The sequence below is a fragment of the Polyodon spathula genome, chromosome 2, assembly GCF_017654505.1.
Source record: "Polyodon spathula isolate WHYD16114869_AA chromosome 2, ASM1765450v1, whole genome shotgun sequence".
Classification (NCBI taxonomy): Eukaryota; Metazoa; Chordata; class Actinopteri; order Acipenseriformes; family Polyodontidae; genus Polyodon; species Polyodon spathula.
The window spans coordinates 71,282,373-71,301,841 of NC_054535.1; the positions used below are offsets into that span (position 1 = coordinate 71,282,373).

Consider the following 19,469-nt stretch of genomic DNA (forward strand, 5'->3'; position numbering starts at 1 on the left):
TTACATTAGAGTTGTGAGCACTGGTGTTTGAACAAGAGAAAATCTGTATTTACTGCAAAATCTCCTCCTAGTGTTCTTGAGCATTGTAGTCTGAATGTGTCATGCTGTATTTGCTCAAGTGTCCAGTCTCTGTTATCTCAGTTTGCAAGATCAACTTAAGCTTGGGAAATGTGGTCAGCGTTCCTGCAGTGGGCTGTACTTTACCCCTGAATTCCCAGTAATTCTACTCGGTGAACAGGTGCGAATCGCACAGCCCAGGGCTGAAAAGAAATTGAATGTTGTGCAGAGATTTGTGAGATTTTTCCTTCAAATTGGAAACAGATCTAAAATATCTTGCATTTTGTGACTGTAAGAAGCTACATTTATTTAAAGAATTATTTGGTAGTTGGAAGCATATATGTCTGAGTGTGTATCCTGGGTTAATGCTGTGATTGTGTACCCTGTGTTAATGCTGTGTCTCAGTGTGTACCCTGGGTTAATGCTGTGTCAAAGTGTTTATCCTGGGTTAATGCTGTGTCAAAGTGTTTACCCTGTGTTAATGCTGTCTCAGTGTGTACCCTGGGTTCATGCTATCTCAGTGTGTACCCTGGGTTCATGCTGTGTCTCAGTGTCTACCCTGGGTTCATGCTGTCTCAGTGTGTACACTGGGTTCATGCTGTCTCAGTGTCTACCCTGGGTTAGTGCTGTCTCAGTGTGTACCCTGGGTTATTGCTGTGAGTGTACCCTCGGTTAATGGTGTAATGTTTTTCATCAGGCACTGTTGGGCCACACAGATGCTGTGACATGTCTTACAGCCTCCTCAGCCTATCACATCATTGTTAGTGGATCTCGGGACCGGACCTGTATCATCTGGGACCTGAACAAGCTGTTGTTCGTCACCCAGTTGCGAGGCCACAGGGCGCCGGTCTCAGCGCTCTGCATCAATGAGCTGACGGTATGTGCTTCACTCTAGTGGCATCTCATGTATGGAATGCAGCCAGAGTTTATAGTTATTGGGCTGTGGGGGAATGAGATGACTGCTGTATCGTTTACCCTCTACAGAGAGAATCAGTAAGCCAGTGCAATGCAATTTTGCCAGGACAATGCAAGGGCAAAATTACAATGAAACCAAATGTTTCATAGAAGTAGAAGATGTCTTTGTCAAAGTGCACATTGAATAAAAACCAGTGTTTTCACTGTAGGTACATCATATACATAATAAAAGTCATTTTTAAAAAACACTGTTTTTCTTGGACCTGCTTCTATATTTGTGGCCCATATTCACAAAGCAGCTTGAAACTGTTCTAAATCTGTTATTGCCTTCTTTAACACAAGTTTGAAATAGTTTCCCAAATGTGTAAAACTTTGTATTCTTTAAACATTATTTAAATAAGTAAGGCGTTAAAGCATGGTGCCTTGATCCCTGACACTGAAAGCTGTTTATAGGGGTGTTTGGTTTGTGTTCTCCAGGGTGATATTGTGTTTATGGGGTTGTTTGGCTTGTGTTGTTCTCCAGGGTGATATTGTCTCTTGTGCTGGCACCTACATCCATGTGTGGAGCATCAATGGAAGCCCCATTGTGAGCGTTAACACCTTCACAGGAAGAAGCCAGCAGATCCTGTGCTGCTGCGTATCCGAGATGAATGAATGGGACACCCAGAATGTGATAGTAACAGGACATTCTGACGGAGTGGTCCGGGTAAGTGCTGCTTCGGATTCTCTTTGTGTTTCATTTGCAACACATCATCTCACAGCATGGCTTCTGAGAGCAGGTCTGTACAGAAGCTCACGTCAGTCTGTGGGGTCTGTTTTGCATGTTTATTAGCATTCATTCATTACGTGAAAAATAACCCCCCTATTTACAGTTGTGCATTTTAAAACATGTTCTCAGTGAGGGCTTTGCTAATCAACACCATTATCTAATTCATTGTGTTCTTCGTTGTGTGGACTGCATTAGTGATGTTCTGTTGGGAGGTAGCCCTGAGGAAGGCTGCATGAGAGGCATGTTTATTTCGCACTGAGCCCTGGTGCACATTGAAGCTTCTATAATGGGAGCCCCTGTTCTGCAATGCTAATCTGTTGGTTGTTTCTCCAGTTCTGGAGGATGGAGTTTTTGCAGGTTCCAGAGACCCCTGCTCCAGGGCCAGTGGAGGTTCCAGATATACCTGACTGCTGTGCAGATGACAAGATAGGTAACAGCTTACTGCTACAAGATTATATACAATTCAGCATCTACTCCCCATATTAGTATAATAATGTAAACAGTGTAATGTAATAATGTATTATTATTTCCAGTATGTCATGGAGGTTATTAAAGCTATACAGAACACAATGCCTTTTGTATGATAAACTCAGTTTGTCCTTTCTTGTGCAGTAGGTATTATCTTGTGTAGTTCTGTTTTAACTTGAGACTGTGATGGTGGAGATTGTATATGTTGCAGTTCTGTCAGCGCAGCATGTTCCAACACGCACAGTATTTTACTAGATGTACTTTCACAAGGTGTTCAGACTCTGAGCAGGTTGAAGAATTCTGTATTTCCCAGAACTATTGTAACAGTGTCAAGACAGCACAAGAAAGTGAAGCATTCCCCATAAACAAGCCCTCACTTTAACAGCATTCTGGGGTTCTACTAAACAAGCCATTCATTTAACAGTCTTCTGGGGTTCTGTCTTGTGCAGAGGGAAGGGAAGCGCAGGATGAGGAGAGCAGCGACTCTGATGCTGACGACCAGAGCATCAGTCAGGAGGCCAAACCCCAACCTTGCCAGAGCCAGCCTGGCAGTGCCATCCAGAGGCCCGAAGGGGGCAAGGAGGTCCCCTCCTGGTCTGCAGACAACGATTCGGACAACTCTCGCCGCTGGTCAGACCACCTCAGCTTGGATGAGAAAGATGGCTTTGTCTTTGTGAATTACTGTGAGGGTCAAACCAGGATCCCAGTGCAACCCCAGCCACCTCTCCTTCCCCAGCCCCAGCTCCCTCCCCCTCAGCCTCTACAGCACAGGCCTGGACCTTACAACACACTGAGACCAGGTAAATACAGCCTTGCTTACTCCAGCTGCATTGTGTATTCAGTCCCTTTAGTACAGTGCTATAAAGCATGACCGTCTGAAATACTTGCAACCCTTTCAATTGCTTTTTTGGTCTTTTACATTGCCATTGTGTGTATTCTGATTCATTTACAGTATGTATGTGTGTGTGTATGAATTTATCTGTGTATCAGGAGTAACTACCACGAATATGAAAAAGAGTAATACTATATATATATATATATGCACACACACACACACACACACACACACACACCCCTGATTTTTTTTTATATATCTATAAATAAATAAATAAAAATAATAATCGGGTGTGCAATTTTCGAAATAAACTTCTTGTCCAAGGGACAAAATGCTACAAAAATCTACTTGTCCTTCTTAAAATTCTACCTGCCCCAGAGCTCCCGGTCATACAAAACACACACAAAAAATAGAATTTAACTTGATACCAAATCACGTTTTTATTAAATTATACCAAATCACCAGATGCTTAGAGTGAAAATGTGTATTATATGTTCCCTTCATTGTAAATCAAAGATGATTTGGTATAATTGAATAAAAACACTATTAAAATAAAATGGCCATGGTTATAGCAGCAGTATTGTGTAAATATTTAGTCTGATATTTAAGTGCAATGCTTCTGGGCCATCAGGGCTTGTTTTCAAAAGATATTGACACCAGGGGCATAGCTAGGAATGGAAATTTGGGTGGAGCCCCAAAGGGTGGACTGGCATGTACCAAAGGTCTGACGTCCCAGGAAATAGTTTCCATTACAAACGTGATTTAACAGAGGTCGCTAGCCTTAAATGTGCATTTTTAAAAAAGCATACCATCTCAAAATCTGCATTTTCAACCCTAACACCTATTGCATCAATATAGTTATAGTTTCTATGTAACTATTTCAGATTAACAAAGTTAACATGCAAAACTCTACAAAATGTAAATAATGGTAAATAGACAAAGACTATCGTACCAGAAAACAATTTATTTTGAAAATCCCCCATTACAATGTTAAAATCAGTGTTGTAGAACATAAGAACGTAAGAAAGTTTACAAACGAGAGGAGGCCATTGTGCCCATCTTGCTCGTTTGGTTGTTGTAGCTTATTGATCCAGGAGTCTCATCAAGCAGCTTCTTGAAGGATTCCAGGCCCAGGGTGTCAGCTTCAGCTTCAACAACATTACTGGGGAGTTGGTTCCAGACCCTCACAATTCTCTGTGTATAAAAGTGCCTCCTATTTTCTGTCCTGAATGCCCCTTTATCTAATCTCCATTTGTGACCCCTGGATCTTGTTTCATTTTTCAGGTCGAAAAAAAGTCCCTTGGGTCGACATTGTCAATACCGTTTAGGATTCTGAATACTTGAATCAGATCGTTGTGTAGTCTTCTTTGTTCAAGACTGAATAGATTAAATTCTTTTAGCCTGTTTGCATATGACATGCCTTTTAAACCTGGAATAATTTTGGTCACTCTTCTTTGCACTTTTTCTAGAACAGCAATATCTTTTTTTGTAGCGAGGTGACTAAACACAGTATTCTAGATGAGGTCTTACTAATGCATTGTAAAGTTTTAACATTACTTCCCTTGACTTAAATTCAGCACTTTTCACTATATATCCGCTCATCTTGTTGGCCTTTTTATACTTCCCCACATTGTCTAAATGAAGACATTTTTTGAGTCAACTCTTGGTTTATTCATTACATTTTAAAGTAAAATATTACTGCCCATTTTCTCTTTTTCATAGATTTCTTCTTCAATTTCAGTATCTCCCATATGATATTTATTATGCGCATTTTTATTGCCTGCGTGCAGTGCCTTACACGTAAGCAATAAGGCAACTTGGTAACGTGGAGAACTGCTGAGCCAGTGTTAAACAATGCAGGGCACACCAGAAAACGTACCATCGTACCTGGACACATTTAAAAGGTATGGCAGGAACTGTTGAGATGAAATAATAAATGTTCAGCATCAGATCACACAGCTGCGAAGGGGGTGGGTCCAGTGGCGGCAGGCAGACCGAACAACGGACAGCGGGAGCAACGGCAACAAAACCTCTTTTAACCCCAAAGTCTCTTTTAAGAGGGACCCTAATATTTTGTGAAAAGCTGAAAGAATTTATTTGAAATACATTTGCTTTTTTTTCCACTACTTAATCATTGGTGTCCGGTTCAGATTCATTTAATATCTCATTTACACTTCGGTTTCCCAAAAGTTCAACATTTACATAAATCTCGTCTGTCATGTGTGTTGCGATAAATTCCAATATGTCTGCTGTTTTTGTTTTTAAATTCTGGTGTATGGATATCTGCCAGTGATTTGCCTGTTTTTGAAAAAGGTGCCGACCCATGGTGATATGCTGTAATCTCAACACCCCCATGTGACCTGCTTTGACCAATCAGGATAGAGTATTTCAAATACCCATTTTATAATTTTCTCTATTAAATGTCATCTGCCATGTGTCTGCCCAGTTCTGAATGCTGTCTAGATCATTGTGAATTACCTTTGCTGCTGCAACAGTGTTTGCCACTCCTATTTTTGTGTCATCTGCAAATTTAACAAGTTTGCTTACTGTACCAGAATCCAAGTCATTAATGTAGATTAGGAATTGCATAGGACCTAGTACTGATCCCTGTGGTACTCCACTGGTTACCTCACTCTATTTTGAGGTCTCTCCTCTAATCAATACTTTCTACTTTCTGCATGCATTTCTAACATAATTGTATAACAGATTATTTTGCTCTGTGTCTGAATTTGGCGGTCTATAGCATGCCCCTATTAATCCCTTTTAATTTGTGTCCATTATTGTGACCCATATTGATTCTGCGTTGTTTTTTCTTCAAGGTTTAACACCTGGGCTTCAAGACTATTTTTGATGTCTTTTGTCCTGCCTCTCTTTCCTATACAGTTTATACCCACTAATATTATATTCGTCTCCATCACTCTCGTAATTATTTGTTAGTGCAGTAACTTCAAGTTCTAACATTTCGTTTTTGAGACTTTTAGCATTTGGAGAAATACATATACAAGTTGTTGCCCTTGTTTTGATGTGGTCTCCCTTCTGTTTTTTTTTTTTGTTGATTTCTCCCCCCTTTCTAGTTTAAGTGCTTCTGAACCTCCTTGAGGATTCTTTCTCCAAGTAGATTGTTTCCCTTTTTGTTTAAGTGCTGTCCATCGTGTCAGTATAGATAGTTCTTGCTGTAGAATGTGGTCCAATGTTTAAGGAAGGTGAAGCCTTCCTGTGTGTTTTCAGCCATGCATTTAGATTACTTATTTCCAGCTGTCTGTATGCTCCTTTGCAAGGTGCTGGCAGTATCCCAGAAAATACCACAGTGTTGGTTTTGTCATTTAATTTCCTTCCTAGATCTCTGAATTTGTTTTGCATGGATTTTGGTCTGTGGACGACTACTACCGGGTCATCTCCTGTTTGTTCTAGGAGCCTGTCCTCAGTTTCTCAGTGAAATACATGACAAAGGCTTCTGGAAGGCAGCACACTGTTGTAGTAAGTTGGTCCAGACTGCGCACTGAACTTGGAGTCTCAATATGGAGTCCCTAACAATCATGACCTCCCTTTTTCGCTGTCTGGTCACCACTGTTGTTCCTTTCGTTCTCTTGATGTTGGTTTTGATCATCTAAATTTTGAAGTATCTCAAATTTGTTTCATGTTTTGGTTTCTGGTGGTTGAACCCAGCTATTTTGACCCTCTTCTATTTCTCTGGTGACTTTCAGTCTGTTAGGGGTGCAGATTTCCAAGAATTGTGGGTGTGCCAGCTCCTCAGACTCCTGTTACTGTCTCATTTTCTGCAGCTCCATCTCTAGCATACTTACTAGTTTAAGCAAGTCTTGGATCGTGCGGCACTTTACTCACACTTGGTTTAGCTCTGCTGGGTTTTCTTGGATTTCCCATGTCATGCAGGTGTCAAAGACTACTGGCTTGAATTCAATATTATTATTTTTTTTGTAAATTTTTAAGTTTAGTTTCTGCAGCTGTCAATCTGCTTTCAAACTGCTTCTAACTGCTCTGCGCTTTTAAACGCTTTTAAATGATGTCGCTCCCACGCTGTCAATATCAGAAGTACAGTATTTACAGTTCACAGCTACTACATGTGGAACACTGGCTGGAGAAGTAGTTTTGGGTCTCCCGTCCTTCACAGCACACAAAAATAATACGTTTCTTATCAATAATTACCCCATTGTACGAGCTATCATTCACTTACTGTACGATTTGCTCTAACAACTTCTGCAATCGCGGCATGAATGTTTTCAGTGCCCTCGTGGGGTGTATAATAATAAGTACCTGTTTGAAGAGCAGAACAGTTATTTCCTTTTTGCAGCTTTATCATCATTGGACATTTACAGTCTGGGACTTCGTCTTTTTAATGTCATCTGACTGTTTTAAGCCTTTCCTCAACAGACTTTTACATCCGCTTCTGTACAGGTGCCATTGTGACAGCTTCCCGGTGGTCCTCCTGCTCTACATGTCGTTTTAATGCACTATTCTGATACGTTTTTCCCCAAATCACTTGCATGTTTTGCCATACATGACAATTAGTGCGCTTACATGAGAATAAGAATTCCGATATTTTTCAGAAAACTAAGTTTTCAGAAAACTCATTCCGATATCAAAAGTCATGTATACACAGTTTTCGGAAAATGAATCAGAATATTCCGAAAGTCCGTTTTCAAATTTCCGGCAAATTAAATTCTAACAAACAACGAAATGTATATCATGTAAACACACTTTTTGTAAAACTGATTCCGACAGCGTACTGCACATGTGCAAACTTTGACCTTCATCCCTGCATGTGGTTTTAGAAAACAGAAAATAATAATAATCTGTATTCAGTCTGCATGTCCATTTGTCTAGTTAGGGATAAAGTAATACATTTGTTAAAGTCTGTATGTATTTGTTAATAGCCCATACTGAAGCAGCAAATGTTTTCCAGCTTTAAATGTCCGGTCTTCAAATCGTACTTACGTTACAGTACTTTGCATGTGAAAATATCCTGCGTTTTCCGAAAACTTCAATCCATGTATACAGTTGAATTCTAATAATGTAAACACAGAAAAGTGTCATTTTAAGAAAATCAGTTTTCCAAAAAACATTGTCATGTAAACGTACTGAATGACATTTTCACTAGAACCTTCTCAGTGTTTAGTTTTAGTTAATGCGTTGAGTTGGCGTGTAGCACAATTGCTTTCTCATTTGCCTCTACTGTCAATTTAATTTTCACGAAAAACCAGTTTTTTTTGTGTGGCACTATTATTTGCATCAGCGGGATCGGATTTTCCAAATTTTGGTCCAACAAAATCAAATATGGATTCTTTTATTTATTTATTTATTTATTTTTGTATTTGCTCATGATCTCTGTTTAACCGCATACAGTAATGCAGGGCATGAAGGTAAGAGTGATTTCTGAGTGATTCACACGCCAACTGTTCCAAAATAAAATATAGGTCCCTTTTCCATCATAAAAATCAACTGTTATAAAAAATCAGATTTCAAAAACAAACTTTCATAATGAAAAAATACATTAGGTAATTTGGCAAAAAATAATTTGGCAAAAAATAAACTCTGTATTTTTTTTAGTTTTTTTACTAAACTGTCACACACCACTAATACATGGATTAGACGAGAGGCTTAGGTACAGCCTTAGTGATACAACAGCACTATTAGTGATGTCAACCAAACTGTCTGAATATTTACCCATGGCTGGAGTTTAATAATGATAGTGGTCAAATGAGTAGTTTGGTCTGCAGTGTAGGTAGCTAACCGTTGTTTCAAGACCTGTGCAAACAACGTGGCTTTGAAAAGAAAATAGAAACTTCGTCAGGCAATGGAGAGTGCGCTGCATCACAGTGATGACCGAACAGCTGGATGTACATAATGTTAGATGTTTACATTTGAGAGACTGTCCTGTTCTCTCGCTCCAGCTGCTGGCGTTCTTGCCTCGGTTTTATTTACACCAGCTTTTGAATCTGGTGTCACTGGGTTTACCCTGTTATGGCCATCCAAATGAATAACAGAGAGTAGCGCTTATAGGTCTATTTTTTAGCATAAACATTCTAACCCCTTTCGTGAAGCACGTTTTACTAGTTAAATAGCAGAACTATGTAAGGTAGTGAGAATCTGTTGCACAAAAAATACATGAAAATATAAATCGATGCGCTTCTGAAGATTGTGTTTTGTTCACTAATATGTTATCTCTCCTACTCGTTTAATAACGCAGGGAGCTGCTACTTGAACTGTGTCACAGCTTTTTTTTTTTTTTTTTTTTTTGGTGTAAGTATTTGAGCAAAACTAATAATGATCTATCTATTGTGTGTACATTTTTTGCGTTGTTGGTTTAGGGGGGAATAACACTGAATTACAAAACAGCAACGGTCAATGAAATTGTTATTATTTTAATTGAATTATTCCGGCTTTAAAAGGCATGTCATATACAGACAGGCTAAAATAATTGAATCTATTAAGTCTTGAACAATGAGGACTATGCGGCGACCTGATTCAAGCATTCAGCGTTCTAAAAGGTATTGACAATGTCGAACCAAGGGACTTTTTTGTCCTGAAAAAAGAAACAAGGAGTCACAAATGGAGATTAGACAAAGGGGCATTCAGAACAGAAAATAGGAGGCACTTTTTTACAGAGAATTGTGAGGGTTTGGAACCAACTCCCCAATAATGTTGTTGAAGCGGACACCCTGGAATCCTTCAAGAAGCTGCTTGATGAGATTCTGGGACCAATCAGCTACTAACAACCAAACGAGCAAGATGGGCCGAATAGCCTCCTCTCGTTTGTAAACTTTCTTATGTTCTTAAATGTCTATATAAGTTAGCAATTTATATACACTGAATAAATGAATGGGGTTAGAATGTGTATTGCACAGTTGCATTTTAAAGTATTTCAATTTTAAGCCAGTTCTGTCACAATTCAAATTCATTTAGTCTAATCTCATGCTTTCTCCAGTACAATTGTAAATTTACATTATTATTATTATTGTTGGAGACGACTTGTTGTGTACCCGTTGCTTACCTGAACATTAGGTAAATCCTAGAACACATCGCTGCTGACTTCCTCCTTTCTTTTTAAACATTTTGGAGTTGGCACGGGGTTCACAGACCAAAAATCAGTGACACTGGCAGTGAATACGTGTGATTGAAAAATCCTGGGAGCGCAACTCAGTCTAACATAAGAGTCCCTCCCTCTGTTTGCCCGTCATTAACCAGTGATACAGCACGTCTTTATCGTGCTGGGAGATGCACAGTAAAAAGAATAACAGAACGGAATTTTTTTTAATTTTAATTTGGGAGGCATTGCAGCAAGCAGCTTGGGCACTAAGGCCATTGCCACCAGTGCTGTCGGTTATTTTGGGCCCTGGTGATGTGTTTGTAACGTGATCTCCAGTACTCCACTCTAGGGACCTGCGCAATGCTATATGGTACACAAGACCTCCAGCTAGTTAGTTTGTTTGTAAAGATGCAGGGAGCAGTGCAACAAGTTGTACACGTTGACTTGCATAAAATAAATTGGTAATATAAACAACATTATTGGCTATAGATGAAAAATGGATCTGTGGTCTTTTACATCTGTGTTTTAGAAACACACTGCTGTTTTTTTGTTTTTTTTGCGTTTTTATAAAATGTCCTGCGCCAATAACGCAGAATTCTGCTTAAACACAACCTCTGATTATAAACCAATTAAAACTCTGAATACATCCCATATCTCCCATGTAAATCCATTTAAAATGTTTGAAGTAGACAAAAAAATAAATGTACTTGCATATATTAGCAGTGAACGAACGTCACCAAACCATCAAGGACACAGTTATATTACATTTTAGGCAATTGTTAAATACAATGAAAGTCAGTCAGTTACTTACCATTGCCTAGTTTGTATCCTCGTCTCTGTTCCACCTACAGGATAAAGCGTCAGGGCTTGCAATTATAGTCATACTCCTGAAAATCGCACATCTCTCTTTCAAACGATAGGCGAGACAGCAATTTATAAACTAAACTCTTAAGTATGTGCATATTTGGTTTACCATGTTGAGCGCTGTACTACTACTAACTTGCTTAAAAAAGTGCACATTTAAAATATTTGTAATATGAAAACGTCTGGGACTTAACAGATCCGCGCAAACTACCTTGTGACCTGTCAGTCAAACGCATCTAGTCATGATTCATTGTGTGGGAGGAAGATCCCACCCAAATATTGCATCACAATGACTACGTTGCTTTGATTGGCTAAAGCCTGTGGCAGATAAAAAAAAAATTGCCTCTGGCCTAAACTTGAGCACCAGCCTTCGAAGCTCATAGTTTACATTTCTTTTTTTATAAATGTACTTAAACTTGACATTCACACAGACGCAGATTTGGCTGGGCCTGTGTGCTAACTGGGTGGGCAGTGGCTATGCCCCTGATCGGCACAGACATTATATACAAACCAATGGAATACCGTGTGTGCGTACACGCATATATATTTTTAATAGAGAGAGAATACGTGCATGTCTGCTTCCAGTCATATGACTGAACGCGGTGAATTCATTGGTTGCTGACTTTGAAACTTGCGAGTGGGTATAACACACTAGCCAATGCAAGGGAATCGCATCGCAAAATATTAAACATGTTTAAACTTTGAGCCGACTGAAATTGATCGGCCGATCCTGTAAAATCTCATCGCAAAGCATAACACACTGTCCGATACGATTAAAAAAATCACGTCACTATTGATCACATCGGGCAGTGTGTCTAGGGCTTTACTGATTTAATCATAATTTTTGCTTCATGATATCAAATAAAGAAAACGTAATTCAGTCCAAACAAACTGAGCCTGTCTAACTTTTGTGCATGGCACATGGCAAAACAAAAATAAGAATTCAACTAAAAAGATTCTAAAGAAAAAATAATTTTGAGTGCATGTTTATATTCAGGGTAACTAGGGTATCTTTCATAATAGATTATCAGCTGTTTTCAGATTATCAGCTGTTTAGAAAGGTATAATAGGATATTTGTCTAGATACACAAACCGAAAGTCACGTTATGCTAAACAGGTAGAATGGCCATTGGATAAAGATAAATAATTTTGTTTTGTGGGCCTTTCAGTGGCGTTGCCCCGTCGGTCTCACAGCAGCATGAGTTGTGAGAGACTGAGGGTGCTCAGCAGAGTCGAGTCAGAATTCAAGGAAGGTAGCAGTTTAGTAAGAGTGCCATGCTGTGGAGTCATTTCAAAGTTTTATTAAAAATAAGGAAGCCAATCTATAGCTTTACAAACCCACTGCCAACCACCCTTTTAAAAAATAAAAAAAAAATTGCTAAAGTGTTGCATCTAAAACAGTTTAAAGGCTTTTGTAATTTTTATTATTTAATATTTTGGCAGTCAAACTTTACTGTAGACAAAAGCAATGTAATAGTATTGTTGCATTAGTTTAAATACGTATGTTACTGTGTGTGACTGAGGGTTTGTGAATTAAAAGGATATATGTATTTGTGTGCTCTTTATTTTTCCTTTGAGGTTTAGACTTCCGCAGTTTAGAGTTTTCAGGACCTTGCGTGACTCCCTAGAAATCCCCAGGAGTTTTTCTCGCAACAGAACGTTGTTACAGAGGAAGAAAAAAAGTATTTGTCTGACGGGCAAAGTATAACGATATAACTTGTTGTTCCAGGCGTAGGGCGATATGAATTGCACACCCCTATATATATATATATAAACGCTAACCTGTCTATTAAATAATGTTTCTTGTGCAGGGTACAGATGGGAGCGCCAGCTGGTCTTCAGAAGCAAGCTGACGATGCACACTGCATTCGATCGCAAAGACAATGCCCACCCAGCTGAGATCACATCTCTTGCAATCTCCAAGTATGCCTTTTTTAATTTAACCATTATTGTCCTTCCCAAGATTATGTTTTATTTAGTAGCCAGTAGCATGAAAGAAGGCCTGTAAAATGCCCATTGCTGAAGAAGCCCTGTTTGATATTGTGTTTGAAATGAAATGTCCATTGTTGAAGAAACCCTGTGTCTGTGTTTGAGATACAATGTCCATTGCTGAAGGAGCCCTGTTTGATACTGTGTTTGTGACTCACAGGGATCACAGCAAGGTCCTGGTGGGGGACGGCCGGGGCAGGGTGTTCTGCTGGTCAGTGAGTGACCAGCCTGGCCGCTCTGCTGCAGACCACTGGGTGAAGGATGAGGGAGGAGACAGCTGCTCCGGCTGCACACTGCGCTTCTCCCTTACTGAGAGGCGCCATCACTGCAGGAACTGTGGACAGCTCTTCTGTCAGAAGTAAGTGTGCTTTCTGAGGGAGGCTAAACACGATATTAATAATAGCGATTTTAGATGGTGGTCCATTTTGATGCAAGCATCTTAAAAAATACGGACAATTTATTGAAAGGCTTTGTGAGTACACTTTCATAACTAGTGCAGCATGTACTTTTGTAGTAACAAAGCCCACCATGGAAGCAGTAGCATGTGCTACATTTGCAGATAGTTACCTGTAAAGCTTTATGGAAGGCCTTAGAGAAAGTTCAAAATGAATGCAATTGAATAGAAGCACATGGAAAATAGTTATGTATGAGAAAATGTGTGTGGAGGACAATTTTATTTAACCTCGAATAAGAGACGTTGACAAAGACTGCTAACAGGTTTGTCTATTTTTAAACATGTTTACTTCTATTGAGTATCTAGTGATTGAGGATCATCCTTAACTTTCTTTCACAGATAGATAGTGAACAGGGAACAGTTTCACAAAACAAGTCCTGCACTTAAGTCTGCAAGCTAGCTGTATAATACTTTTGTAGAAATGGGGTTTCTTTTCTCTGAATTGAAATTCCTCTTTTACCCCTTTCACACTGGCATGCTCTACTCGGGTCAGACCCAGGGTCATGTTGATTAGAGCAAATGCAACTATGCTGCAATCTGGCTCATCATGTTTCTCAATCAACAGAAATATGGCTTAACAGAATAAACAGAAATGTTCCTTGTGGATGTGAAACCTTCATGCAGGCGTGGCTGTTTGTTACTTTGTCAGCTTCCGAATACCCATCATGTATTTTGTCTCGTTTGACCCAAGTCAAAGCGTGTCAACCCATCCTGAGGTAGGTCACTGCAGACCCAGGTAAACCAGTGGTTTCACATTACGCAGGACCCAGGTAGTGACCCAGGTAGCCGGAACCCGGGTTGGGATCCCGATAAGAGCGGCAGTATGAAAGGGGCTTTACAATGAAGTGGCTTGTGAAATACAAGAGCCTCTCTTTGTTGTGTGCAGTGCTAACTGAGCTGCCCCGCCTCATCTCGTTCCAGGTGCAGTAGATTCCAGTCTGAGATTAAGCGTCTAAAAATCTCCTCCCCAGTCAGAGTGTGTCAGAACTGTTACTACAACCTGCAGCACGAGCGAGGGCCGGACGAGTGCTCCAGGAACTAGAGCTGCTGAGAAAGAGGAGGGCTCCAGGAACTAGAGCTCAGAGAGAGGAGGGCTCCAGGAACTAGAGCTCAGAGAGAGGAGGGCTCCAGGAACTAGAGCTCAGAGAGAGGAGGGCTCCAGGAACTAGAGCTCTAAGAGAGGAGAGCTCCAGGAACTAGAGCTCTGAGAGAGGAGAGCTCCAGGAACTAGAGCTCTGAGAGAGGAGAGCTGCAAGAACTGGAGCTCTGAGAGAGGAGAGCTCCAGGACCTGGAGCTCAGAGAGAGGAGAGCTCCAGGAACTAGAGCTCAGAGAGAGGAGAGCTCCAGGAACTAGAGCTCAGAGAGCAGGGCTCCAGGAACTAGAGCTCAGAGAGCAGGGCTCCAGGAACTAGAGCTGAGAGAGAGGAGGGCTCCAGCAACTAGAGCTGAGTATTGTCAGCCAACCCCACCCCTCGAGGCACCTGAAGGAGGAGGAGGGAGGAGGACAGTGAGATTGTGGACCTTCACATACATTTGTTTGTACTGTGTATAAAGCACTGATTTAGAAAAGGGATCACTGATTGTATTAAAATGTGTTATGTCTGTATGTGGCAGGTTTGGGTCCAATAGGATTGGATGGTTTTAAACAATAACACTCTTTTCTTCTTCCCCTTATTGTCTGCTTTTTTTTTTCTTTTTTTTTTCTTGACATCAGTTCTACCTAAATATCTTAAAAGAAACACTGGCTGTTTAGATTTTAGATATACACTATATTTGGCGTCCTTGAAAAATAAAATGAATTTGTTTGTATTGTAAATAAACACAATGGCCTTTTTAACTTGAAAAATTTATTAAAAATGTTGCCTGTTACTAGGAATTATGTCAAACCGCTATTTGCTTTAAAAAAAACAAAACAAAAACAACAAAAAAAAAAAAAACGAACATGTCAGCTGATGCCGCTATATATTTAATGTGGGCAGAAAAAAACACCACAATGAATGTTTACATGTTAATTCCATTCTGAGCGGATTTTATGTGGATTAAATGTAATTAATTCTTACCTGTTGTTTACTATATTGATTTTGTTAAACTATTGCCCACAGTATCCTGGCGTCTGCTTCCAATGATGACGGTTCTAAACTACTGTCTACACATTGAACAATTAGACTTTCAATTATATGAAACACCAAGTAATAGCATTGCAACATATCACAGATCCCTTCAGAATTAAAAACATCAGTACATATACAGGATGATAATGTCATTTTCAGGATAGTTCTGATCCAGTTTGTTTGTTTTAAACAATGTAACATTACATGAGCTTTGGCAAACATATCATTCCAACTTATCATTCAACTGATCCTGCTTGGTACTTAGCCTTAACCCTTTGCTGCCTAATCAGAAGTCCTGTATTTGGACTTGCACGTGAACATGTTGTGTTTTATTGCTTGTTGTTTGGTAACCTTAAATCAGAATTTAAAACCCAATATATTAATAGAAAGGTCTGAAGTAGCTGTTTCCAATGATATATTTTGTTAACTAGTGGAATACAAAAAAATAGATATGTAAGCCACGTCCCTCATAAAAAAACGAAAAACTATTAATATATATTTTTTTAATAACTGATAATATCGACCACTTTCCAAGTTAGATAGAAAAAATTATCTGGATATTATATTTGCGAAATTTTATTTCTTAATAGTATTTCTTACATTTACTAAAGTTCACGAAAAGCACATTCTTTTTATTTTCAGCATACACAAATAGTAAAAACAAGTTGCTGTGTGACATCACATAACGCAAGGCGCGTCACCGGTCAAAAATGCACAAAATTTGAATGGTCCGATGGCAAAGGGTTAAGATGCTTTGCATATTGCAGCAGTTCAAGGAAAGATATCTCTCAAGAAATGGTAGCATTGAGACTTAAAAGAAGGTACAAAGCCTTCCGTAGGTACCCAGCATTCCTTGATACCATTGTGACTCACTGATTTCCGTAGGTACCCAGCGTTCCCTGATACCATTGAGACTCAGACTTCCGTAGGAACACGGCGTTCCCTGATAGCATTGAGATTCACTGACTTCTGTAGGCACACAGCGTTCCCTGATAGCATTGAGGTTCACTGACTTCTGTAGGTACACAGCGTTCCCTGATAGCACTGAGATTCACTGACTTCCGTAGGTACCCAGCATTCCCTAATAGCACTGTGGAAACCCAAATTGGGAAAAGACAAACTTCTTAAGATGCAGAAAATCTACCTGGCATGCAGGCTATTGTGTACACTGATGTCTCCTCTCCACCTCTTTGCCTGGCGTGCAATCTATTGTGTACACTGTTGTCTCCTCTCCACCTCTTTGCCTGGCATGCAATCTATTGTGTTCACTGATGTCTCCTCCGCCTCTGCCTGGCATGCAATCTATTGTGTTCACTGATGTCTCCTCTCTGCCTGTTTGAAGGGTAGCTTCTTGTTTAGGAACGCATTCTGTTTGCTAGCAATGGAACTGGCGTGTTGATAACGTGGTGGTGTTGGTGACTACACTAGAATGTAAGACTTGTCATTTTTGATGTGCTGTCCGTCTGTAGATAAGCTGTGGCTGTCTTCCCATTACTGGTCTCATCAAATCCACTGTCTTCACTTGTTAAATATCAAGACTGTTTAGAACCGTTCTTTTTTTTTTTTAATTGGTTCCAAATTTGTGCAGATAGCCAGGGTCCCTTGTCAGTCTACTCTGGAGTCTTTTGTTCATAAGTAGTTTGATGTTCTTCTTGCACTGTGATATCACTAGCCTGCTAAGATAGAAGGTTGCTTTGTTTTTGGTACTGTGGGCAACAATAGTTCTGTGTAATCTTTAACAGGAAGAAAGCAGCCTTGATTAGGTCACTTTCTATGTCATACATATATAAAGTTTATTCATAACCATTTTATTACATACATAAAGCATATTCATAACCATTTTATTACATATAACATGTAACGAGTAGAATTGTTTCTGTGTCCAGTTACACTATTAGCTGTTAAATACAGAATGATCTCCCCTTCTGCCATGTAGTGTGTCCTCGTTCTTATTATTTATTCAGTACTGTATGTTTTTATATGTCATGTGCAATCATAATGCCAGGCTGTCGCGGATGATAGGACCCGCTACTGTTTCACAGCTCTCCAGAAAATACACTGCAAAACAGTTTTGAACAAGTTGTTTTGCACCTTCTTGTTGTGTATAAATTGCTTGGAACCATAATTTTATCAGATGCATTTATTCATGCTCTTATAATTTTTAAATGACATGTTTCTTCACAGTAAATTAACTGTATAAAGTATTTATGCAATTATACTGTTTTTTAAGTATTTGTTAATGTCAGCAAGTTTTGTTACTTGTTGCATGATTATTAACACTGCTGACTTTCTGTGTCAGTGCAATGTATATTTTAGTTGTTTTTTTTTTTTTATTTTGATTCGTGAGGCATTCATTATTAACTTGTAGCCCTAAAAGATCATTATATGTACAGTAATTAAACAAATACTGGAAAACTGAAGAGTGGAATTTTGTACTATATATGGGGAAAAAATGTTTCCTTTTTTTGGTGGTCTTGTGCTTACTACAGTACTAATGTGCAATCTGTGATGGCTAAATGTGTCATTGTAGACTGATCTTCAGTACAATAACAAGTAGAATAACCCCTAAAAAACAGTACAGTATGTAACTAGAATGCAATAGTCTTGGTACTAAACTTTTTAAAAAATATTTAAATTAAAATCCTGCTATTTACCACCAAGAGTATCATTGTTTGTGTTGTTTTGTTACATTGTGTGTATTTAACAATGGCGTGTGGAAGCAGCACTTGCTTGTTGTGTGTCATCTTTAGCGAACTGACTGCCATTTTAACTGCAGCAGGAAATGCAGGATCCTGGTGACTGATTAGAGCTAGGCTGGTCAAAGAGACTGTTTACCAACTATTGAGATTGGGGTCTGGAAACTTACTGATATCCACTCTTTTATTTTAGCAGTAGACAAACAATTTGGATGCACAGGAAGTCAGAAACTTAGTGTCAGACAGAAAGAATCTTTTTAAGGTCTCAGGAACCTAAAGATGGAACTGACATCACAGGCAGTTTTAGTTCAGGGGATTAGGTTCCCTTTCATGTACGAAATGTAACCATTGCCAAATGGGTATTTACCTCTTAAAGACCTGAAACGTGAATAAGATATATCAAAGCTGCTCGACGAGTCTGTGATGCAGTCACGGCCCGCCCCCAAGGTCATAAAAACACCATGGTCACAGACATCATTTTTCCTTTCAAGAACTGACCTGACTGGAGGAGCCTATCAGATAAGTGCTAGTTGCTTATGACTATACTTTTCACTAATTGTTGTGTTTTACATAATGTATGTGATAATTTTGTAAAAATGAGTTACGTGTATATTGTGCATTACAGCCTGTTGTTTGTTGGTTGTGCCCCGCTTGAACCTGGCAGGTTGAGTCACCCCTTCCCAAGGATCTAGCAACGCAAGTCTGCTGACTTTGTGCTCTCAGGCTGGAGTAACTCCGGCTGGAGTTATTTTATTCTCGTTTTGGCGCATTTGTGCCCAATCTCAAGCACAGGTAAACGTACACACGGAACTTGTCACCGGCCACCTTCAATGGTTGGGCCTTACAGTGAATCATGTGAAGAGCCAGCTCATGTCTTCCCGAACAGCCTCCTATCTAGGAGTGTGCTTGGACTCCAGGTCAATGCTGTTCACTGTCAGACAGCAGAGTGCAGAGAATAGCCGCTTGTTTAGAGCTCGTTAGCTCAACAGAGCGATCACAGTATGAAGTTCCAGAAGCTTCTGGGCTTGATGGCGACAGCTTCCCAGATTCTTCCTTTGGGTCTCCTGCGCATGTACACACTGCAGGCCTGGTTCAACAACTGGGTTTTTCAGCTAGCGTTGAACCGCGACCGCTTATTGACAGTGTCTCGCCACGGTCTAAAGGCATGCTCTTGGTGGAAACAGCCTGCCCATTTACGCTTCGGCATAGCACTGGGTAGTGTCACCAGAAGGGAGGTCATCAACACGGACTCATCCAGCCTGGGC

At 39.7% G+C, this 19,469-nt stretch overlaps 1 protein-coding gene across 2 annotated transcripts in view; it reads left to right on the forward strand.

Moving 5' to 3' along the window:
- Positions 1–17,866, forward strand: part of LOC121299887 (WD repeat and FYVE domain-containing protein 3) — a 98,943-nt gene extending 81,077 nt beyond the window's left edge. For both annotated transcript variants that reach the window (XM_041228085.1, XM_041228095.1), the window contains 7 exons: positions 755–934; positions 1,496–1,678; positions 2,075–2,171; positions 2,659–3,009; positions 12,765–12,876; positions 13,103–13,300; positions 14,318–17,866. In XM_041228085.1, the coding sequence (XP_041084019.1) occupies positions 755–934; positions 1,496–1,678; positions 2,075–2,171; positions 2,659–3,009; positions 12,765–12,876; positions 13,103–13,300; positions 14,318–14,438 (1,242 nt within the window). In that variant the 3' untranslated portion in view covers positions 14,439–17,866. The remainder of the gene's footprint in view (positions 1–754; positions 935–1,495; positions 1,679–2,074; positions 2,172–2,658; positions 3,010–12,764; positions 12,877–13,102; positions 13,301–14,317) is intronic.
- The last annotated feature ends 1,603 nt before the right edge of the window (positions 17,867–19,469 follow it).